Source organism: Rousettus aegyptiacus, unplaced genomic scaffold, assembly GCF_014176215.1.
Source record: "Rousettus aegyptiacus isolate mRouAeg1 unplaced genomic scaffold, mRouAeg1.p scaffold_m13_p_1, whole genome shotgun sequence".
Lineage (NCBI taxonomy): Eukaryota > Metazoa > Chordata > Mammalia > Chiroptera > Pteropodidae > Rousettus > Rousettus aegyptiacus.
In genome coordinates this window covers 124,030,520-124,044,811 of record NW_023416284.1, presented here as the reverse complement: position 1 = coordinate 124,044,811, position 14,292 = coordinate 124,030,520, and the positions used below count along the sequence as shown (strand labels likewise).

Here is a 14,292-nt window from a genome sequence, read left to right as displayed (position 1 = left end):
AGAGTCCTAGAAATATTCTGAAGTTCACTAGTCACTAACATTTCATTCTTCACCATTTTGAAATTTTGTAACTTACAGATGTAAATATATGGCATTTCGAATCTGAAATAAGAATACCAAGTGGGAAAATTTAGAAGGGTTCAGAAAGGTTGAAACCCTGCCCTTCGGTACTGCTACTTTCTGATTTTAATGTTCTCTATATTGCCAAATTCAGAAGATTTGTCTGTCTCAATTTCAAAACATAAGACAAACTTTTACAAAGATCATCAGTTCATTTTTTTTTCTTTTTACGCTTGAATTGCCTTCTTGTTCATGTGTACTTTTTTTTTGACTTGACATTGCTACTGCTTCGGCGATTCTCCTCATCACTATGTCCCTGTGTTTCTTTTTAACCAACTTCGTAATTATTAAACTTTACTTTTGATGGCTGCTGTAGGTCACATTTCATAGGCTAGGTCAAGACTTAAATGGAATAACTGGAAAGAACATTTTGTTTAAAGATACTCCTTGCCTCTCTTTAAAAAAACAAAAAACAACAAAAAAACCTGAGATTTAGTAGAACTAAAAAACTGAGACAAGTGTTCACTATGATATGTGTATATGTGTATACACACACAAACATATAAAAATGAGAGCTTTCTAAATCTTATGTTTAATATTTATACAGTCATTTCTGACAAATCTGAATATAGCCAAAGCTATTGTTAGACAAAGAACTTTGACTACAATCAAGGTTACTGTAAGACAAGAGAACACATTGTTTTTATCATCCACCCACTTGTTCTACCAAGAAAAATACTGAACAGCAGTTAGCTCATTTTTAGGGCTCTATCTAGTTACTGCAGAATTCTCTCAAGCTTCTGAAAGCAATTCATATTGATTTCTGACTTTGGAGCTAAAATTAATAAGGAGCCTAGGAAAACCAGGACTTTCCTTGAATGGAGAAACAACCCCACAGTTATATTAGTGACTGAATTGGCTGTGCTAGTTAAGATTTTTTTTAATTATGTGTATAAAAAAATATGATCAAATTGAAAAAGGGAGTAACTACATAATAAAAGTATCGAATAAAGAGTATGAAATTTTGGTCTGCTTCCTTTGTAAGCCAGCATTGACTTATATGACCTTCCATTGGGCTCTTGGTGAAATGAAAATGTTTAGAGAACTAATATTTTTGTAAAATAATAAATAGTTCCAAATCTTCCTGGCATACCTATTAACAGGTGACAAAGTCTGGGCTTATGAAGTTAATAGGTATGCCAGAACCACACAAAAAGTTCCTTTTATATTCCCAGCAAAGCCCAGAACAGTGCTGGTGCTCTCAATATCTGTTTCTCTTGATTTAGTGAACATGTGTTGATGGTATACAAATCTTCAAATACTGCTGAGAAAATCGAAACAGAAAACAAGGGCAAACCCAGTGTTTCAGCAGCAAGCCGGGATGGCATTGGTAAAGTACAGAGTGTCCTGGGCTAGCCATGTTTTGAAGCCAATTACTTTCTCAGTAAAATTAATTTTTCTTTCGCTTCGGGTTCACTTAAAAGTTAATAAAGGGAGGATATCTGGCAGGATCATCTATCTCTCCGTCTACCCACCTGCTTAATCACTAGCTGCCGTGGACTGAGAGTCTGGGAACGCACAGCATATTTGGATTTAATTGGATCTGGCACCTACCATTTACTAAAAACCTTCTGCCTTGTCTTTCTTTCATTAGAGGTAAGACATTTTAGGGTGAGTGAATAGGTCAGACTTCACAGAGAATTTTTTTTTCAATTTTCTATTTGCCATAGGCGTAAATTAAAAACAAAAAGAGAAAGAGACGATAGCTAAGTTCTTTATGAAAGTATCGTGTTCTTGGCATTTACTGTTTTGGAATTAAAGAGAAATTTTAGTGCTAGGCTAAGACCAATGCTCAAAAAATAGTTTGGTGCGTGTCCTTTTAATACCTGATTACATGGAGTCATTTATTGAAGCTTTAAATATGTACTTTAGCATCATGATTTTTCCTTTAAATGAAATTCCAACGGCTTTATAAAATGGAGAACCATAAAGTAAAGATGACTTGAATGAGCTTTGCATCTTTCTGTGTCATTTATATTTGTGACAGGACTCTCACCAGCGTAGTTAACAACTGAGTTGCCAACTCCCACAATGAAGTTTTGGATACTTGACAGCAAGGCACTGTTATTGTTTGTAATGCAAATTTTCACTAAAATTACCTGTACTTCATAAAACACTGATAATCTTTTTGCTCTTAATGAGTGTGGCTAATTGCAGATGAGAAGTCATTAAGAGAATCCTTTTATGATACACACCAGTTATCAATTTATCTTGTTTTAGCTCCAAATTCACCCCCCAATACATGTTCTGTAATAATGGTCAGCATTCCTTTAAATCCCTCTCCTTCACAATGAACGTGATGTTAAGCTTTCTCAGTAGAGGGTGCTGGAGGAACATTGCAGGAAGGGGCCCTCCTGGGGGTTTGCTGCACAGTGGGTGAGCGGTGTGGTTCTGATGGTGCTGCCTCAACTCGGGGAGTCCTAGAACACATGGTCCCTCAGGGACCTTGCAGCTCTGCTCTGGCCTGGTGCTAACCCTCCCAGTCTCCTTGATGTGGATACCACATCTTCTAGGTCTCTGTCTGCAATGGCACTTTGACCCCCTCTCCAGGCACATGCACTAGGCCACAGGTCATCTGGCTGCTGCCTACATTTTGGAGTGTTGCTTTCTATTGCCAGTGGCAGCAAACCAGGACCTTCCAGGGACACCAGCGAACCTCTGCCATGAAGTGGGCTGCAACTATCACTTCCTCAAGGGCCCTGAAGCCTAGACTACCTTCCAAGTTTGTCCTTCCTTGGGTATTCATTCTCCCTCAGCCCCAGGGTAAAAGACAGTTTTCTCATATTTGACAGTCACTTTGATACACAAAAACTAGACTTTTCAGTACACAGTTATATCTTTAATTATCAAATAGACTTGAACACATACTAACAAACTATGTATTTTGACTGTAGGGTCAGCTTTTAAATAACAAATTTATTATGTACAAATTAAAAGAGAACATATAGGCAATGCCTCTCAATACAAAGCTAACTCAGACCAACTAGTATAAAATAAAATAAAAAAAACATGAAAAAAAAAGCAGCTTCTGAGATACTAAACAGTAAATGTTTATGTTCACAAAGAGTACTTAATACACTTTCATCACATCGTGTAAATGTAAATATCCATATTTGGTATCAACAAACTCCACAAAATAGTCTTAATACAAGATAAAATATAATGGATCTGGTTCTGATATAATTGGGCTTAACTGGTGATTGGTGATTATGTCCTTACTGAAATAGAAAAGGGCTTATCCTCTCCTTCCTCAGATGTTCAGCAGCTAAAAGATACAAGCCGAGGCACAAAGAAAAGAAAAATGACTTAATAGCATGGAGTTCTTGGGCTTTGGCTAGATAGTGTATTTGGTGACTCCAGCCACAAGTTATGCAAAGGATGCTGTTCCAATCAACAAAAAATTAGAATGCAAATGAAAACAATATGTATATTGAAAATACTATCCAATAAAGGGTCATTTGTAATGAGAATGACTATTTTTCAGTAATGACGAAAACATTGGAGAAAATAGATCTTCACCAACACTTGCATATCTATCTGATTTTAGCAGTACCTCTCTGTTCATCCTCGCTGCAGATGTAACTGGTTTTTGGGTTCCAGAAAAGCTGTCCCGAGAGAACTGGCTTACTCTGGAATGGTCTCACTTAGAGGCAGCCTGGTCCCTAAATGAGTCAATGATTGGGAAAGGGTTTCCTGCTGTTTTTCAGAAACCGTCCATAAATCATAATTCTGCAGTCATTTTACGTGTTAAATTTGCAACTGCTAAAATTCTGTTTGCTCAGTTACCTTATGATTAGAATGGAAAACCTGTCAGTATTCAGTTTCTCTTTTATGACTGGGATACAGTATAATAATAAATATTTATTAGGCATGTAAAATAGCACAGTGAGGGAAGCTGCAGCTGGAGTCATTCTTTCTGGTTGCCAATCTGGGCAGTAAAAATATTGCAGTTATCATCAATTTTGCTACCCGCTAAACTAGTTGGTTAGGATGTGGCTAGGAAAAGCTTAAGAGTGGTTTACTGCTAAAGGCAGGAAGAGAGAAAAAAGGGTAAGTCTGGTCTAGGATGTCAGAGTCAATGTCAAATTGCTGGTCTTTTTGCCCAGCTATTGCTCTGAGCCATCTTTGAGCCTAGCTGTGGGTTGTCCCAGAGCCCAGAATCTGTATTTCAACCTAGTGATGTTATTAGTATATGACATGGGAATGGATTGACAGGGAGAAAAATATTATGCCAATTTAACAGATGGGATAATCATATCAATAAACTAAACCAAATTAGTGTGAAAAATGCCTATAATTTACCTCAGGCAAGTTGGTCCACTCATCTCCAAAGGCTAGATCCTACACAGGTGTAGTAGTCCATTTGAATGACAAATAACGAGCCCCAGAGCCTTGTGCAAAGCAGCTACAGGAAACACAGATGGTTGGTGTCTCTTGACTTGCAAGCGCTACAGTACAATCACTCTTTCAGGGCAGGGTCCTAAAACAATGATCCCCCCATTTTTGCACTTAATGAGTACTGTTACCATCAATTACTTTAATAACAAAACTAACACAGGTTTTCCCCAAGAACTACTTTGTTAGGAAAGTAGCAGAAAGGAAATGGTTAAAAACCTTGGGCAGGGAAAGGAAGATATTTTCCCTTAATGCTCACATTCTGTTTTCATCTTTGGCTATGAGACCAGAAAGAAACTTTAAAAAAGCAGATTATCTATATATTCTTATGAGCTCGAATGAGTTTTACAGATACAGAGAATTAACATTTTAGGAAATCTAGGACATAATCCTATTAATATTCATAACTATTCTGAAGATTATAGATGATATCTGTGCGGTTCATTAAATTCCCTCTTTAACAAAAGAAAAAACAAAAATGCCACCATGACTTAGTTTACAGATGTGAGCCAATTCGACAGGGACATTAATTCTGTAAGACAATTAAGGAACAAGAGGCTGGACATACAGACAGACGTCCATGTTACAACATACACACATTATTCTTTATTCCAGGAAAAAGCATACCCCCCCGCCCCGCCTCAAAAAAAAAAAAAAGAAAAGAAAAGAAAAGCTTCCATCTGGAGGAACAAAAAAGCAAGATGAGAACAGCATTTATCTTGGCAGTAGTATTAGAAAATTATATTCTAAAGAGGTTTGTTCACATCTCCTTTCATATTTCAAATAAAGGAATGAGATATTTTGCCAGAACTCCCCAAACATTTAAAGGTGTTTATGTCTCCACCGTAAATTCGAGAGAGAGGCTGGTACAAAACAGTACTGTCTAATAGAACTATAATGCAAGATGTATATGTAATTTGAAATTTTCTAGTGGCCATATTTTTAAAAAAGTGACATTAGTTTTAATACTTAATTTAACCCACCCAATATATCCTGAATATTATCATTTAGAAATATAATTGGTATAAAAATTATTAGTGACATATTTTACAGTTTTTTCATACTAACTCTTCAAAATCTGGAATATATTTTATACTCACAGCACATCACAAATTCAAGTAAGTACATTTTAAGTGCTTAATAGTTCTGTATGGCTTGTTGGTACCATACTGGACAAAACTGTTCTATACTATAGAGCTTTCGTTTCTATAACATTAAAATGATAGATATTTGCACTGGAACTTTTTCAGTGGAAAGTTTGTTAATTTTATTATAGAACCAAAAATGATGTATATTTTAAGAGTATGGAGCATATTCTTTTTATAAAAAGGTCTAAATCTTTGTGTCATTTATTATAAGCAGTGTCAACTTTTCAGTTAATATGCTTCCAAATGCCAGGGTCCTTAGTCTATTAAAAATGCTGTCCTCTGGTTAGCAGGAGCCTCAGAAGATAGGACTGCATTACAATTTCTTGTTTTTATACCTACCAGTTTACACACAGGAAAACATGTGACTGCCACAACACACTGGGTTATATTTACAACATGCTGATCTCTTTCATTCACTTAAAGATTATTTAATTATGCATATATGATCAACACAATTTCCTATGACTTACATAAACTTTTTTTTTTTAATGTATAACATCGTTTCGATCTATTATAGTAAGCCTATTATGTTGACATACCTAGGAAATGTGCATATATAAACATGCAATGTATATAAAGATTTCCTTCTGGTAAGATTCTGTAGCAAAAAACCAAATTGTTACTGTTTTGGAGGCAATCTGAACTCTAGTGTTGCCCTCAGCATGGGGCAGAGGAGGGATAAAACACAGAAGTGTGATGAGCATTTATCCTGTTCTTCCCTGCTGACGCAGCAAAGAATTACAGGTCAGTGAGATTTAGAAAAAGAAAGATTTATTAAAAGATATTTTAGAAAGAGATGGGCCACTCTAAAGAAGGCTGCAGCCCTTGGAATTTGGGAGGTGAAAAGATAAGATAGAGTAAGCTCCAATGGAGGGGTGGAGGGGGTTCTCAGCGAAGAGGGCTATGACAACAGGGAAATGGGAAGGTCTGTATTATCCCCGGCTACGATGCGTGGTTACAAAGCTGTTCCCAGATGATGGGCACATTAGGTTATTTTGACTGACACTAGGCTGCTACATAACGCTTTGTCTAGTACGCATGTGCTTACCCAGAATTCAGACTAATTAGATTCATGAACTTTCCGGCATAAACGTGTTATTATAATGACGGTATAATGAGGCTTAAGTTTTAGGCAGGTTAGGGTTGTACCTCCTACATAAGGGTCTGTGGCTGTATTAAACCAGTTTTAGGTTATGGCCTTCCAGTCCTTTGTCTCCAGGGAGGCAGGAGGGATTCTCTAACTACCAATGAGTTGATCTTATGCAGTTTCTGGGATGGGCCTCCATTCTTTTGTTCCCCTGTCACTCATGTCTGACTAGCTAGCTACCTAACAAAGTCATGACATTAATTTCCTACCAAATAACTGGAAATGATGAACCTGATAATAGCTTCAAAGAAAGAACCTATATAGCACAAGGAGGTTTCTAAAGTTCATCTTCTCTTGGCCTGACACACTGAGAAGCTGAAAATCAGTACACAATAAAAACACACAATATATGTATGTAACTTTATTTCCTTCAAACAGAAGGTTTCACATGGTTTTCATACTTTTGGAAATAGCTTCAGATTTTTCTACTCTAGGGTTTCTTTTTAAAAATTAAATAAGTGCTAATTGATAGAAGGTTTAAGTGTAAAGAACTCCTGAAAATTAATAATTAAAAACAATACAATTAAAAAAAGATAAAAGATATGAAAAGGGATTTCCAACAAGAAGAATTCCCATAATAAAAAATGTTCAACATACTAGTGACCCAGTATGTGCAAAATGAAACGAGATACCATTTTACACTCAGCTTGGCAAAAATTTGAGTCTGACAATCCTCTAAGTTGGTAAGAATCTAGAGTACTGGACATTTTAATATACAGGTGGGAGTGTAAGTTGGTACCATTACTCTGGAAAACAATTTGGCCTTACCTATTTAAGTTGATGATGTGCTTTATTATATGACATAGCAATTCTATCCAAGGTATACATCCACTCTTGTGTATGTGCACTAGAAATCACATAGAGGAATGTTCATAGCAAAATTTCCTTTTACCCTTCCTCCCTTCTCTCCCTTTCTTTTTTAGGCGAGGCAACTCTTGGTTGACCTCACAGATTGTAAGGATCTTATCAGCTTAAGATCTCTTATTTTTTAAATTTTTTATGCCTGCAGCACCTGGTGTTCCTAGGTGGTCTCCCACCCAAGTATTACCCAGGCCTGAACTTGCTTAGCTTCAGAGAACAGATGGGATCGGGGTTGTTCAGGGTAGCATGGCCGTAGACTCCTTTTACTGTTTCAAAGAATGATGCAGTTCAACATCCAGCAACAGAAGGGGACAGTTGTGATAGAGTCATACAATGAAATAAAACTTACCAGTGAAAATAAACAGACTAGGGTACTTGTTTTAAAATGATAATGCCCAATTGCTATGAACGTAAAAATGAATCAACAGAATACAGTTCAATTTCATTTATTATGATTCAAGGATGCATACATACATGGAGATAAAATGATAAAGGACAGAAAGGCTATGATTAATACATAGAGTTCAGGAGTGGGGCTCCCATCATCAAACAGAAACAGGACAGGATCAGAGAAGAGCACACAGTGCTTCGAAAGAAAGGCAATTAGCTGGTGGCGGGCACATGGGGGTTTATTACACCCTTTATATTTGTGTGTGTGTGTGTGTGTGTATGTATGTATGTATATGTATGTGCATATATATTCTATTGCATGTATGAAGTAATTTTAAATTGGCATGGTTATAACAAACAGAAAAAGAATATATATGATGTTTCAGATGATGCCCATCGCCTTAGGTGCTATGCACTTAACTCATCTCTATCGTTCACCACTTGGCTGTAATTGCTACTTGGGTTTCTCTGTTTCTCTCATCCTTGAGGGTGGAGATTGTTCTACTGCTCAGACAGTACCCACAACATTCTAAGAGCTCCGCTGATTCAAAGGATGACCAAACTAACCTAACCTGCATTTCTAGAAGAACTAGGAAAACTCTGAAAATCTGGGTTACAGGTGGGTGGTGATTAACTGTCTTATTTGGTTTCACAATTTAGCACATTCTGCAAACTTACAGGCTGTTCTTTTTTATCTCCTCCCTCACCCTCCCTCTGTCTTGGTGTTTAAGGTTTGAAATAGTTCAGTGATGAGATCAACCTTAGACACTGCCTTCAGAAATGTTTTCTTCTGCTTTCAGAGGTGGCTGCATCAAAGGCAACTCTGCTTTTAAGGGTTGTGGCTACACTGTACTTGTTTTCTGCCCCCCCCCCCCCAATTAGGGGAACACCAGCTTGTGGCTTCAGTGTACTCAGGACACCACAGTCATGTATTTGAATCAACCAAAGGACCAGTGATTTAATGCCATTCTTGGTCCCAGTTGCTGTGTAAGATGATTCTGTGGTCACCTCCCAACACACACACACACACACACACACACACACACACACACACACACACACACTACATGTGTGTCTCCTTGAATGGTCAAACGATATGTCTGCGTTTTTACAACTAATCTGCAGGTATGTTGTTCACGGATGGGAAGAGAAACATAGTATTCTCAACTAAATGGGAAGGTTTTAGCTAAACAACTAAACTTAGAAAAATGGTAGGGAAGAAATACTTCATTTTCAGAATGTGTTTTCTGGAATTTATTTCTCTTTAATGTTGAATATAAAATCTGAAATTTCACCAATGCCTTTAGAGACAAATGAGTATAAACTGAAATCTAAAATCAATAATGCAGATCAATGTGGGCCATGACACTTAAGATGAGCTGCTGAATGAAAAAACATTTCTAGAAAAAGCAAAACCATATACAGCAAAATCAAATTAAAAAACAAAACAAAACAGAGCTTTGGTACCTTTCAACAACAGAGAACAAAAATAAGTTTAGCTTATTATTAAATTCACATAATATAAAAACATCCATGTGGGAGTGTTGAATAAATCTATAAAACAGAAACAAATTTAAAATATATTAAAGTCTGAGAGAAAAAAAATCTTCCTTTTCTCTTCTTTGATTTTAATAGAACACCAGAATTTGGAAAACCAAGTATTTCCCTGACTCAATTTCTTTCTAGTCTGCATTTACCTAACAAGATGGCACTCTGTATTTTATTTAATTTTAAAATGGCATAGTTTGATTTTTAGCAGCACATTTCCTTTTTTGCAACAAGCCTATCACAAGAAATAAAAGTTCTGTCTTGAAATGCCCTTGATATTATATCTGTGCCTATAATTCTCATTCACTTCTTTCCTACGCTTTCAAGATTGTGACAATCCCAGTTGAAAGAGCTAGTTAAAGGAGGGAACAAGAAAATCATTGAATGTTTGGAATTCAATTGGTAAAATGGTACAAGTAAGGACAAAATATTCTCTGAACATAGTGTCATCCCCTAAAGCAATCCCTCAGTACTCTGAAGAGCCTGGGTACTGTGTTAATGCCACACAACATGCTTCTAGATCACTCATAACAAGTAAAGCACCAGCAAGGGCTGGCCTCTCCTATTTCTTTGCTGATGGAAAAAAAAAAGTGGGCTGAAGAGTAAATGATATGTAACTGTGGTAATAAGTAAACACTACTATCCATCTAGTCTGTCTAGGAGAATCATACTGGGCCTATCATAACCATAGTAATTCAAAAGTTTTAAGACAAATCTGAGTAGCTTTCTTTGTCTAACAAATATGGTGCTGATCCTACAACCCCAGAATTCAGACTACAAAGGCTCAGTCTTACCAATTTGGTTCTTGGTGCTCACTGGCAAGAATAGACTAAATATATATTAGATCACTGTAACATTAAACTTTTAATTGCTGTATCTTGAAAAAAACAATTCTAAGTCTTATCAGAAGACTCACATACTCAAACACAATATCCAGTTAAAAAAAAAAAATTCCTGGATATTCCCTGGGGTTTATCAAATGGAATTCGACCTGGATCTTATTTAATGCCAACTAAGCAGTAATACCCATGATTTCACAACAGCTTTCCCTGGAAAGAAAACTGTAGGCTGTTCTAGTCAGGCAGAAATCTGTGGCAAGCTTTTCTTCCAGTTGCAGTCCTGGGCTGCAAATCTCAGGCTGGGATTTCAGCGTTAGCATTCAACAAGTTCTTTAGACTAGTCCACATTAAGCAAGTTGGAGGGTGAGAAAACACATGTGACAGGGCTTTAATTCTTCTGTTCTTTCCATTTCTTACGAACTATCTGCTCAGAATCTAAACAGCAGGTCCAGCATCAGGATGCAGAGAATAGCAGAATATTTTAGGCAGCCCTCTGATAGTTTATCCTATTCAAGACTGTTTCCGTGTTTGGCAACTATAAACTCTATGCTGCTTTGAAAACTCACTGGGCTCATATATGAAATGAGAACATGTAACTGCATTACTCTGAAAAAATCTGGGGCTGTGCACTTGCCAGAAATATAAGTTGCAAAATTAGAGAACCAATAAAAAATAACACAGAAAAAAATTTAAAATGTACAGCAGTATTTGCATCTTTTAATATGCCTCATAAGGGTTCACAAAATATATCTAAACGAGATCTTCCTTTCTCAAAAAAATATAATCCTTTCACAAAATAGAATAAGCAGCTATTAGGGGAGCTTCATTTAAAAATATATGTGCACCTATACGTGAGTTGCTAGAGCTGAAAATGCCTTCAGATATGTGTCAGATATTTTTCCTATAAATTTACTAATTAGTGTATTTCTTAAAATATATCTTTTAAGCATTCTTATGCATTTAGGTGAAATTTTCTCCTTGCAAGAGATAAAGAAGCATCTATTTTCCAAAATAGCAATTATTTTCATCCCTATAACTTAGTTCTCATCATACATTGTTACAACAGTGATTTCTGGAAACATCTGTAGGAGCTTGGAAGATTTATGAGGGTAAGAATTTACATTACCAAAAAGAGGCTAGAACATTCAATTTTTTTTTTCTGTAAATGTTATCACAAAACACTATAATAGTGGCATTTGTGATTCTGCAGCAAAAATCTTCATCCTTTTGTCAATCAGCATTTCTTTTTATTCTTTCTGATCAAAAGATTCTAATAGACTGGCAGACTAATTTTAAGGACACAATCTAGGCAGCTTAAAGAGAAGGTCTGAGCAACACTGGCATCAACTATAACCTAGGACAGATTCAACATTTTGACTCTGATAAAGCTACCTACTTTATCTTTCAGTATTAAGAAAGCACACCTATAACAGGTTACAGTACCTCTAGGTGACTGAGTCAACTGCAGGCATTCTGAAAATAAGAAGAAACCCACTATAGTTCTGATTTGGTTTAGAGCAATCATGCAATCTATACCCATGTCTTCCAAAAACACCTTTTCCAAATGTAAGCAAAGTTACTGATGAAGCATGTGGCTTTTGTCACAGTGATGCATTAGGTAAGCAGGTGTGTGCTGAGTACCAGGGGAGTGTTCCAAAATGCATCTCCGTCATCTTCTACTTGCCTTCTCTAAGGTTCTGCCTATTTATAAAAAAAAAAAAAAAAAGTCAGTTATTGTACTGTGTTGATAAGAAAATTCACCCGGCAGTGATATTTTAAATGCCAGTGACAGAGATATTGGAAATCACAATAAATCACCCCCATGTGCTTGCTAAGAACAAATCCTGGGTTTCAGGTTCAGAGCCCAGATTTAAATGAAACACACCTGACCTGCCAAATATAAAAGTAGACAGAAAGCCACACATTTTCAACAACTGCCCAGACTTCTCTGAGGTACTGTTTCACTTGCACCAGGATGAAGAGGCCTGTAGAAGGTGACCCAAGATGAAGAACAGCACTGGTATGGCTATACCTATTGGTAAACAGCTGCCGCACCAATTTGCCAAGTGCCACACTGGCCCCTCTCTGCAGGATGGCTCCAGATACCTTGCATAGGGGGCCCTCTGACACCTACTACAGCCCTGGCTGGTCAGAGCCCAGGGTTTACCAGTCACTGCTGAATGGCAGGGATCTGAAAGCAGAAACCTCTACTTCTGGCCCTGCTTTGATTCTCTTAAAATAACAGAGTTGATGGTTTTCTACCTGAAAATTATTAGTAAAGGCCTCCTTTTCTCTGAGGTAGGCATCATGGTGGGCCAGCTACTGTTGGCTCCAGCCAGTCACAGGAGAAAGTGGGCTCCCCTGGGTTTCCTTACTTTCCAACTTCTCCAGAAAAATGAGAAATTTGTATTTTAAATATTAGAAACCCATCTAAATTCTTTTAATCCTGTGCAGGACAAACATGTCCAGAGCCAATGTGGCCCAGAGGCCACCATTTTGTGACCTCCCACCTTCCTGTGCCCTTTTCTACATGTGAGAACTGCCCAGAGTCTGCACTATACCTGTGCCTTTTGGCCCAATGAACGTTCTTTGCCTAACATTTCTCTTCTCTCTCCTCATTGTGTAAGAGCAACTACAGATACTAATGGTGTCTTTATAAGTTCCCTGGCTGTCTTTCTAGCCCTGTCTTTGATGAGTGTAGACTGCCGAGGGGTTAGGAAAGGAGAAAAGAAAACGGGGCTTCCATCTTGTGGTACATTACACCTGAGAGTGCTCTGTCTAGGCCTTAGAGCATAGATCGTACAATGAATTACCACCAAGGTAAAAAATAAATAACTAGAAAGGAGGGCAATGCTGAATCGCTGTTAAAGATAATTTTATTTCTTTCTTGTGAAGATGAAGTATGAGTTGCTATTAACCCTTAAGTCCCCAAACGGTTAATGAGAGAGGGTGGTACAAACACGGCACCATGGACTTCCGCTCTGGTTCCAAGTGTTCCCAGTCAGATATGACTGACTCAAGCACCTGAAAATGGTGGGCTGACTGGGTGGGGATGCCCAGGGCCATTACTGCCTTTGGAATGGTCTGCTGAAATCAAGTAAATGTCATTGGCATCAAGGCCAACTTTAATATTATGACCACAAGTCATGTGAGAATGCATATTTTATAGATTATACGGTTCCTGAGAAATTTCTGAGAGAATAAAATGAGAGCAAAGAAAGCAAACGTGACGTATTTTTTTAAAAGGCTTTTGCATAGATGTTGATGTTGATGTCCACTGGATTTATGCATCCATTAGATTACTCCTACCACATTTTTTTCCAGTTCTTTGAAGATGTCGAGATTGTTTAATATCTTTAGATGAAACATATTATAAAAATACTATAATTTTCCTAACAAATATTTCGATGTTCTATCTTTATAAAAATAGTTTTAAGAACCTTTTATTATTATGTGTGGGTTTTCCCTCTGTTTAAAACATGTGCATGGAAACCACCCACAACCATCTGTAGACTTACTGATGTAAAAACAAAGCAAGATTTCACATCGGCTATGAACTACAGGTGCTAGTGTATAATTTATATTATTGATAGTAACTGGCTTCATCCCACGGGTGTTCCAAAAATGGTACAAATCCTGGGTAGCCTCAAAAGACCTATTATAGACATCGAAGATCCCAGTAATGTTTTTTCATTTCAATTCAGTGTTAAAATAGACACTAGAATTCAGTCTCAATTCGAAAAACAATCAAGACCTCAATTTCTATGTATCTAAAGATTGCAAGGAAGTACACCAAAAATGTTATGTGGTTATCTCTGGGTGGTGGGATAAGAAGTGATTTTTA

General features: G+C 37.1%; 1 protein-coding gene and 1 pseudogene across 1 annotated transcript in view; both read right to left on the bottom strand.

Moving 5' to 3' along the window:
- Positions 1–7,810: 7,810 nt before the first annotated feature.
- LOC118604994 lies at positions 7,811–7,929 on the bottom strand (annotated as a pseudogene).
- A 2,706-nt stretch (positions 7,930–10,635) lies between these two features.
- The window catches only part of SH3BGRL2 (SH3 domain binding glutamate rich protein like 2), an 88,082-nt gene continuing 84,425 nt past the window's right edge, over positions 10,636–14,292 (bottom strand). The window contains exon 7 of the mRNA XM_036237467.1: positions 10,636–12,149. Coding sequence (XP_036093360.1) covers positions 12,138–12,149 — 12 coding nt within the window. The 3' untranslated portion in view covers positions 10,636–12,137. The remainder of the gene's footprint in view (positions 12,150–14,292) is intronic.